The 10506-nt window shown below is 47.5% G+C and overlaps 1 protein-coding gene across 1 annotated transcript; it reads left to right on the forward strand.

The window, feature by feature from the left end:
- Positions 1-7602: 7602 nt before the first annotated feature.
- Positions 7603-10299, forward strand: LOC139023909 (uncharacterized). The gene has a single exon (XM_070438100.1). It carries the CDS (start codon positions 7603-7605, stop codon positions 10297-10299), a length of 2697 nt encoding a protein of 898 aa, XP_070294201.1.
- The last annotated feature ends 207 nt before the right edge of the window (positions 10300-10506 follow it).

A 10506-nucleotide genomic window follows, 5' to 3' on the forward strand; every position in this document is an offset into this window, starting at 1 on the left:
TCTGGTTCTGGTTGAGGGGGTGTTGTTGAGCTGGACAGAGTATGTTCTGGAGTGTGTTCACCTGCTGTTCCAGTAGTACTCCGTGCTGGGAAGTTGACTATCCGCTTGGGGTTGCTCATCTATGGGGTTGTTTAATGAAGAGGTCTGATCTGACACACTCAGGGTGGGGGTATCTTTCTCAAGCAAGAGCTTCTCCTGCTGCGCTCCCTCTTTGATTATGTGAAACCTCAGTTAWAACTGTTTGTGTTTGCCCTGTACCAACACTGTTCCAGACTTGTACAGGTTGACATTGGCTGACTCAGAGTCATCATTGTCTAATATCTGGAGTTTTCTTGCATTGCTAATGGGAAGGTTTATGTGAAAGATTAAGTTGCACACCTTTCCATTTTTATAGCAGTCAGCAAAAAAGTGTCTCTTGATTTTCCATAAGGAGCTTATTTTTGTACTTCTCATTTTTTACATCCAGGGGGTACTCTATTGTCATGACCTCTGCCCAGACGGAGGGGGCTTCAAAGGCCTCTGCATTTGGGTGGGGGAGGCTGTGAAAGTCTCCTGCCATTGTTGGGCTCAAGGGCCTTGACACCTCTCATTTCACACCTCAGGGCTAATTGAAGATGCAGTCAGATCTGTTCTGTCCTAGCAAACTTTCTATCCTTAACTTAGCATTCAGTCTTATAGAGTAAAAMATATTATTGTAATGATTTTTACGTATTGGCTTCAAAAGTAACTTCAGACTAAACATTACTCACTCAGTTTCAGGTTGGATATCATTTTTGGAGTTTTGATTTGGAGTGAAGGTTATGTTGTGGAGAGTAGTATCCTGTATATGTCCTTGTGTAAATATCCAAMTTTATCTAACTCTAAATCTATATTTTTGTAAAAACATGCTGAAAAATGCAGGTGCTGATCTGCTCATGACCTCTCTGTCTCTCGCTCTGTCTTTCATCCCCCCCTCTCTCTATCTCCATTCATCCCTCCCCAAACACCATTCATCCTCCCACCATCCTCTCTCTATCTCCATTCTTCCCTCCCCCCCTCTATCTCCATTCTCCCCCTCTCTTCATCTCACCCCTCTTCTCCATTCTCCACCCTCCTCTCTCTATCTCCATTCTCCACCCTCCTCTCTCTATCTCCATTCTCCACCCTCCTCTCTTTATCTCCATTCTTCCCCCTTCCCTCTATCTCCATTCTTCCCCCTTCCCTCTATCTCCATTCTTCTTACTTGATGGTACTTGGTTAATTATTTAGTTTTAAAACCATAGCCCTAACCTTAACCACGCAGAATGAAAACCTACACTTTTGAGCTGTTTCTGTTTTAACCCTGTAACCACGCGGAATTAACGCTGTAACTACATGGAATTAATGCTTCACAAACAGACGTTTATCCATAATACGTTGAATTTCAAAGTGAAACTTGTTGTGTAGAGACCCCTTCTTGTTTACAGGATTAAAACACTCTTAAAGGCTGTTCTCAGGCTTGAGGTTTGTTTGAACAAAGCCAGCGCGTTAATGCTGTTTAATAGCTGTCTTTGTGCTGCCCCCGCCGCTCTCTCTCTCTCTCTCTCTCTCTCTCTCTCTCCCCCGCCGCTCTCTCTCTCTCTCTCTCTCTCCCTCTCCCCCGCCGCTCTCTCTCTCTCTCTCTCTCTCTCTCTGTGCTGCTGCTAAATAGAGACATCAATTGGATTTGTCAGGCTACACTACATAGTGCTTGACACATGAAACAAGCACAAGCCCCTTTCTCTCGGACGGAATGAAATACAAGGCATGTTGCCTTCCACGACTAATGTCTGGTGATTCCAGAATGAGCCTGTTCTTTATCCTCTCTCGCTCTCTTTATTTTCGTGTCAGAGTTAAACCCTTTAAACCACCCTGCTGGGAGTGTGTGTGTACAAGCCAGCCTGCTCTGAGTCACTGTGTGACTATCATATAAACAATAGTACCATTTCTATAGGTCTAGAGTATGTTAAGGTTAGACACAAAGCAGATCTCTAAGTTGTGGCCATGATGTTTTCTCTTAGTTGTGGCCATTATGTTTTCTCTTAGCCGTGGCCCTTATGTTTTCTCTAAGTGATGGTGGCCATGATGTTTTCTCTAAGTGATGGTGGCCATGATGTTTTCTCTCAGTGAATGGTGGACATGAAAATGTTTTCTCTAAGTTGATGGTGGGCGAAGCTGTTTTTCTCTAAGTGATGGTGGCCATGATTTTCCTCTAAGTGATGGTGCCATGATGGTTTCTCTAATTGATGGTGGCCATGATGTTTTCTCTAAGTGATGGTGGCCATGATGTTTCTCTCAGTGATGGTGTCCTTGATTTTTCTCTCCTAGTGATGTGTCCATGATTTTTTTCTCTAAGTGATGGTGGCCATGATGTTTCTCTAAAGTGATGGTTCCATGATGTTTTCTCCTCTAGTGATGGTGGTCCATGAATGGTTTCCTCTAAGTGATGGTGTCATGATGTTTTCTCTAAGTGATGGTGGCCATGATGTTTCCTCTAAGTGATGGTGTCCATGATGCCTTCCTCTAAGTGATGGGGACCATGAATGTTTTCTCTAAGTGATGGTGTCCATGATGTTTTCTCTAAGTGATGGTGGCCATGATATTTTCTCTAAGTGATGGTGGCCATGATGTTTTCTCTAGGTGGTGGTGGCCATGATATTTTCTCTCAGTCATGGCCATGATGTTTTCTCTAAGTGATGGTGGTCAAGATGTTTTCTCTTAGTCGAGGCCATGATGTTTTCTCCAAGTGATGGTGGCCATGATGTTTTCTCTCAGTGATGGTGTCCTTGATTTTTTTCTCTCAGTGATGGTGTCCATGATTTTTTCTCTAATTAATGGTGCCCATGATGTTTTCTCTAAGTGATGGTGGCCATGCTGTTTTCTCTCAGTGATGGTGGCCATGAATTCTTTCTCTAATTGATGGTGTCCATGATTTTATCTCTCAGTGATGGTGCCCACGATGTTTTCTCTAAGTGATGGTGGCCATGATGTTTTCTCTAAGTGATGGTGGCCATGATGTTTTCTCTCAGTGATGGTGTCCATGATTTTTTCTCTAGGTGATGGTGTCCATGGTGTTTTCTCTCGGTGATGATGGCCATGATGTTTTCTCTCAGTGATGTTGGTGGTGATGTTTTCTCTAKGTGATGGTGGCAGTGATGTTTTCTCTGAAATTCTTGCTTAAGAAATTGCTATTTGATAAGAATACATTTTTGTTTCTTTTTCACCATTTTTCAGAAAGAAAACTGCACTTGGAAATATGTTAAACCATTTATTAAGCAATGAATAATGCAAGTATTGGCGATATAAACTCTGTTCCTTCAGGGTAGCTCACTGCCCAAGCAAGTGACAATATAAAATATCCTACAGGCAGTGAGTGCAGTAAGGTATACCATTCCCCTGGCAGGACCGGCAGGAACACAGAACCAATTGGAGGCTGGGGTGGTGGAGGGAGCAAGAAGCCAGCGCATAGTAGCAGTAGCAGGAAGTGGAAGCAGGATGAGAAAGCAGACACAGTCAGCTTAAATAGACCACCAAAGAAAGTAAGGCCTGATGTGTCAGCCTGAGGCGGGACACTCTGGTTTCCTTTCTGAACTGACTCTGCTTAATTAATTAAAAACATTCACAGTAAGTTAGTTAATTGTTACCCAGAAAGTATTTGATGTTGACATAAAAACAGCTGCATTGAACCTTTAAAAGAAATGGGTCAAGAAGGGGGGTTGATGGAGGGGGGTGAGGGAAAGGGAGAGAAAAAAATGAGAGGGGAGGGGGAGAGTGAGAAAGAGAGAGATATGGAGAATGAGAATGAGCAATAGAAGGAGAGATTGGGATTTGTAGGAGAGAGAAATAGAGCAAATGAGAGGATTGAGAAAGCAAGCAGGAAAGGAGGAAGGGATAATTCTGATGAATCAGTTCCTGCTCTCTTTAAGAGTCAAGGTGAAACAGCAAGTAGCTGTGGGTTTAAGGAGAGGCAGATATTCTGATGAATCAGTTCCTGCTCTCTTCAACAGTCAGGGTAAATCAGTGAGTAGCAGTGGGTTTAAGGAGAAGCAGACAGTTCAATCTGACTCCTACTAATTGAAACAAGAGATCTGCCAAATTGAAACTAGGATAAATTGGTGCGGTTATAAATACATGTCTTCACTTCACTGTCAAACAAAACCTTTTCTTGCATTGGCTGTCTGTCTGTAGGAGATTCAGTCAATCCGGTGTGTCTCGTTTCCTGCCAGGACGGTTAACCTCTCTGGGATAGCGGGACGCTAGCGTCCCAACAGCCTGTTAAAATGTAGAGCGCCAGATTCAAAAAAAAATCTATAAAATCAAACTTTATTAAATTACACATATAAGATACCAAATTAAAGCTACACTCGTTGTGAATCCAGCCAACATGTCAGATTTCAAAAAGGCTTTTCGGCGAAAGCATAAGATGCTATTATCTGATGATAGTACAGAAGCTACACTCTCTTTTTTGACAATTTCAACCATGCCGGCGCTACTCAAAACGCAGAWATAAAATATAAAACATGCATTACCTTTGACGAGATTCTTTTGTTGGCACTCCAATATGTCCCATAAACATCACAAATGGTCCTTTTGTTCGATTAATTCTGTCCATATATATCCAAATTGTCCATTTATTTGGCGCCGTTGTACCAGAAAAAAACAGCTTCCAATTTGCGCAAAGTCACGACAAAATATCTAAAAAATTACCTCTAAACTTTGCCAAAACATTTCAAAGTACTTTTGTAATACAACTTAAGTTATTTGTAAACGTTAATAATCGATCAAATTGAAGACTGGTCAATCTGTTTTCAATACAGGATATCAACAAACTCACGGTACTTTTCAAGTCTTGCTCAACTCTCAAACATAAACAAACGACGTCACTCCACTTCCGGGTCAATATCTTTCTCTGTTAACTAAGGAAAAACCTTAACCTTTTTCCATACAATGGCGACATCCATTGGAAGCAGTAGGAACTAAGTGTATACTGATTAGAATTCTGGTTTGCCCATAACAAACCATTGAACATACAGGAACTTAAAAAGAAAAAAGTTAGTCCTCAGGGTTTTGYCTGCTATATAAGTTCTGTTATACTTACAGATATGATTCAAACAGTTTTAGAAACTTCAGAGTGTTTCCTATCCAAATCTACTAATAATATGCATATCTTATATTCTGGGGATGAGTAGCACGAAGTTGAAATTGCGCACGCTATTTTTCCCTAAGTGAAAACTCTGCACCCTATCCTAACAGGGGTTGTTTGAAATGTTTCTGACAAGTGCTCACTTTCAATAGGAAGCTCTTATAAACACAAACTCAATCAGCGCTGTTTAATTAAAACATCACTTTGTTTTGGAGAATGACATGTGAATGACCACAACACCATGTTTCCAAATTAACCATGTCAGATAGAGTGAGGGAGGGAGGGAGGGAGGTAGAGAAAGAGAGAGGTTGAGGAGGGAGAGAGAAAGAATGAGGGAGAGAAAAATTAAGAGAGTGAGAGAGAGGGGAATAGAGACAGAGGGATAGAGAGGGAGAGCGAGAGAAAAAGGAGAGGGAGAGAGCGAGCGAGGCAGAGAGAGAAAGGCAATGTTGAAGTGATTCAGGGGGTGAGGTGCTCAGGTCGGCAAAACATTACAAAGCAACCAGCAGAGAAGAAAGCCCTCACTGAGTAACATTGTTATTCAGTTATAAAACAGAGCCCAGCGAAGCAGACCATTTATCTAAGATATAAATGTGCAACGAGAGACAAGAGAGAGGGAGAGAGAGAGAAAAAAAAACATCTCTCCTCCTGAGGAGAAGTGAATAATTATATTCTTTCAGCTCCGGCCCGGCTTTTTTGATTTAGACTGTCAGTGCMAACCACAGTTTTCTTTCTGCTACTAATTAATCTTTCACACACCGTCAACCCTGTGATATTCATCAGGCCCATTTCTCTATCGCTTTACTCCATCATGTCAACCATCCCTTTAGTCTTTCAGCACAGACCTCAACCAGCATCCACTCATGCCAATACCAAGTCCTTCTAGACAGACATGTTCCCATTCATTCAGTACTAGACATGTTAAGTGACACTACTGGGCGATATGACCTAAAAAATCATGCATTTGGAAAGTATTCAGACCCTTTGACTTTTTGCACATTTTGTTAAACATTTATTAAATTATATATGTTTCTCATCAATCTACACACAATACCCCATAATGACGAAGTGAATACAGGTTTTTAGAAATGTTTGCAAATGAATATTTCTTTTTAACAGAAATAACTTATTTATATAAGTATTCAGACCCTTTGCTACGAGACTCGAAATTATGCTCAGGTGCATCCGGTTTCCACTCATCATCTTTCAGATGTTTCTACAACTTGATTGGAGTCCACCTGTGGTAAATTCAATTGATTGGACATGATTTGGAAAGGCACACACCTGTCTGTATAAGGTCCCACAGTTGACAGTGCATGTAAGAGCAAAAAACCAAGCCATGAGGTCAAAGCAATTGTCCGTAGAGCTCAGAGACAGGATTGTGTCAAGGCAAAGATCTGTGGAAGGATACCAAAAACATTCTGCAGCATTGAAGATCCCAAAGAACAGAGTGGCCTCCATCATTCTTAAATGGAAGAAGTTTGGAACCACCAAGACTCTTCCTAAAGCTGGCCGCCCGGCCAAACTGAGCGATCATGGGAGAATGGTAAGAATCTGATAGTCACTCTGACAGAGTTCTAGAGTTCCTCTGTGGAGATGGGAGAACCTTCCAGAAGGACAAACATCTCTGCTGCACTCCACCAATCAGGTCTTTATGGTAGAGTGGCCAGAAAGAAGCCACTCCTCAGTAAAAGTCACATGACAGCCCGCTAGGAGTTTGCCAAAAGGCACCTAAATGACTCAGACAACAAAAAGCAATATTCTCTGGTCTGATGAAACCAAGATTGAACTCTCTGGCCTGAATGCCAAGCGTTACGTCTTGAGGAAACCTGGCACCATCCCTACGGTGAAGCACGGTGGTGGCAGAATCATGCTGTGGGGATGTTTTTTCACGGACTGGGAGACTAGTCAGGATCGAGGGAAAGATAAAGGGAGCAAAGTACAGTGAGATCCTTGATGAAAACCTGCTCCAGAACACTCAGGACCTCAGACTGGGGCGAATGTTCCCCTTCCAACAGGACAACTACCCTAAGCACACAACCAAGACAACACAGGAGTGGCGCCAGGACAAGTGTCCTGACGCTGCTGCTACACTCTGTTTATTATCTATGCATAATCACTTTAACTCTACCTACATGTACATACTATCTCAATTACCTCGACTAACCAACCAAATGTGCCCCCGCACATTACCTCTGTACCGGTACCCCCTGTATATAGCCTCGCTATTGTTATTTTACGGCTGCTGTTTAATTATTTTTTACTTTTATTTAACATTTTTTACTTAACACTTATTTTTCATAAAACCGCATTGTTGGTTAAGGGCTTGTAAGTAAGAATTGTAATGTAAGGTACCTGTTCTATTCGGCGCATGTGACAAATAACATTTGATTTGATTTGTTGTGTTAAGGGGAATGTGCCTGGACCATGGGGATGTGTTGTGTTAAGGGGAATGTGCCTGGATGAGGGTAGAAAGAACCACTTCACCACCCCACCCTCTCAACACCTCACCACCCCACCCCACCCCTCTCAACACCTCACCACTCCACCACTCTAACACCTCAACACTCCACCCTCTCCACCACCTCACAACTCCACCCTCTCAACCAACCTCACCACCTCACCACCAACCTCACCACTCCACCTCCTCACCACCTCACCACCCCACCACCCCTACCTCCCACCACCCCACCAACCCCACCACCTCACCACCTCACCCTCTCACCACCTCACCACCCACCACCCCTACCTCTCACCACCTCACCACCACACCACCTCACCACCCCACCATCTCACCACCTCACCCTCTCACCACCTCCACCACCACCTCTCACCACACCTCACCACCCCACCACCCCACCTCCTCACCACCCACCACCACCCCACCCTCTCACCACCTCACCACCCCACCCCCTCACCACCTCACCACCCACCACCCTTACCTCTCACCACCCCACCTCACCACCCTCTCACCACCTCACCACCCCACCACCCTACCTCTCACCACCCACCACCTCACCACCCCACCACACCACCCTCTCACCACCTCACCACTCCACCCTCTCACCACCTCACCACCTCACCACCCCACCACCTCACCACTCCACCCTCTCACCACCTCACCACATCACCACCTCACCCTCTCACCACCTCACCACCTCACCACCCCACCACTCCCACCCTTCACCACCTCACCACCTCACCACTCCACCCTCTCACCACCTCACCACCCCACCACCTCACCACTCCACCCTCTCACCACCTCACCACCTCACCACCCCACCACCTCACCACTCCACCCTCTCACCACCTCACCTCCTCACCACCCCACCCCCTCAACACCTCACCACTCACCATCTCACCACCTCACCACCCCCACCACCCCTACCTCTCACCACCCCACCACCCACCACCTCAACACCTCACCCTCTCACCACTCACCACCCACCTCTCAAACACTCACCACCCCACCACTCAACACCTCACCTCTCACCACCTCACCACCCCACCACCCTACCCTCTCACCACCTCACCACCTCAACCCTCCTTCACCACCTCACCACCCCCTACCACCCCTACCCTCTCACCACCTCACCACCACACCACCTCACACACTCCCACCATCTCCACCACTCACCCTCTCACCACCTCACCACCCACCCTCTCACCACCTCACCACCCCACCCCACCCCCTAACCTCTCACCACCCCACCACCACCCCACCCTCTCACCACCTCACCACCCCACCCTCTCACCACCTCACCACCCCACCACACCTACCTCTCACCACCCCACCACTCCACCACCCTCTCACCACCTCACCAACCCCACCACCCCACCTCTCTACACATCACCCCACTCCCACTCCACCACCCCACCACACCACCCTCTCACCACCCTCACCACTCCACCCTCTCACCACCTCACCACCTCACCACCCACCACCTCACCACTCCACCCTCTCACCACCTCACCCTCTCACCACCCACACCACACTACCAACAACTTCACCACCTCAACCCCTACTCACCACACACACCCCATCTCACCACCCACCCTCTCAACCACACCCACCCCTCCTCCCCCATACCACCACCACCCTCCCACTCTCACCACCCCACCACACCACCCCTCTCACCCTCTCACCACCTCACCACCCCCACCCATACCAACCTCTCACCACCTCACCACCCCACTCACACCACCACCCTCTCACCACTCTCACTACACCTCATCACCACTCCACCACACCACCCTCTCACCCATCTCCACCCACCTCCACCACCCCCACCACCCCTACCTCTCCACCACCCCACCACACCACCCTCTCACCCTCTCACACCTCACCAACCCCACCCCACCACACCACCCTCTCACCACCTCACACACCCACCCTCTCACCACTCCTACCTCTCACCACCCCACCACACCACCCTCTCACACCTCACCACCCCACCTCTCAAACCACCTCACCACCCCACCACCCCTACCTCTCACCACCCCACCCTCTCACCACCTCACCACCCACCACCTCACCACTCCACCACCCACCACACCACCCTCTCCACACCACTCTCACCACCTCACACACCCCACCACCCCTAACCTCTCACCACCCATCACCCTCTCACCATCCTCAACACCCCACCAACAACCACCCTCTCACCCTCGCACCACCTCACCACCCCACCACCCCTACCTCTCACCACCCACCCTCTCCACCACCCACCACCCCACCACCTCACCACTCCACCACCCTCTCACCTCTCACCACCTCACCACCCACCACCTCACCCACCCCACCCTCTCACCACCCACCCCACCACCTACACCAACACACACCTCTCACCACCTCACTACCCCACCTCTCACCACCTCACCACCCTCTCACCACCTCACCACCCCACCACCCATTAACCTCCACCCACAACCCCTCCACCATCCACACTCCTACTCACCACTCACCACCCCACCACCCACCACCCATACCTCCACCCACACCCACCACCTCACCACACCACCCTCTCACCCACTCTCACCAGCCCACCTCTCACCACCTCACCCTCTCACCACCTCACCACCCCACCACCCATACCTTTCACCACCCACACCTCACCACACCACCCTCCACCAACCTAACCACCTTCCCCCGAGGGTGAGTTGTAGCAGTCAGAGTGCTGCTGACTCTCCATGGCTCACCAAGGTTAATTCAGCCCCCTTGAGGGTTTGTACAAGCCTGCTGGGCCAGCAGGGTAAGAGTCAGGCCTGTTTAAGTCATGTGCACTGTCTTGGCTGGGCCATTATTTGTAACTTATTTTGTACATAATGTTTCTGCAACCGTTTCTTACGGCCAAAAATTGCTTCTG

This window comes from Salvelinus sp. IW2-2015, unplaced genomic scaffold (assembly GCF_002910315.2).
Source record: "Salvelinus sp. IW2-2015 unplaced genomic scaffold, ASM291031v2 Un_scaffold373, whole genome shotgun sequence".
Lineage (NCBI taxonomy): Eukaryota > Metazoa > Chordata > Actinopteri > Salmoniformes > Salmonidae > Salvelinus > Salvelinus sp. IW2-2015.

Bases quoted from the DNA above. Each gene is read 5' to 3' on its own strand.
- LOC139023909 (XM_070438100.1), top strand. From the start codon at position 7,603: ATGAGGGTAGAAAGAACCACTTCACCACCCCACCCTCTCAACACCTCA.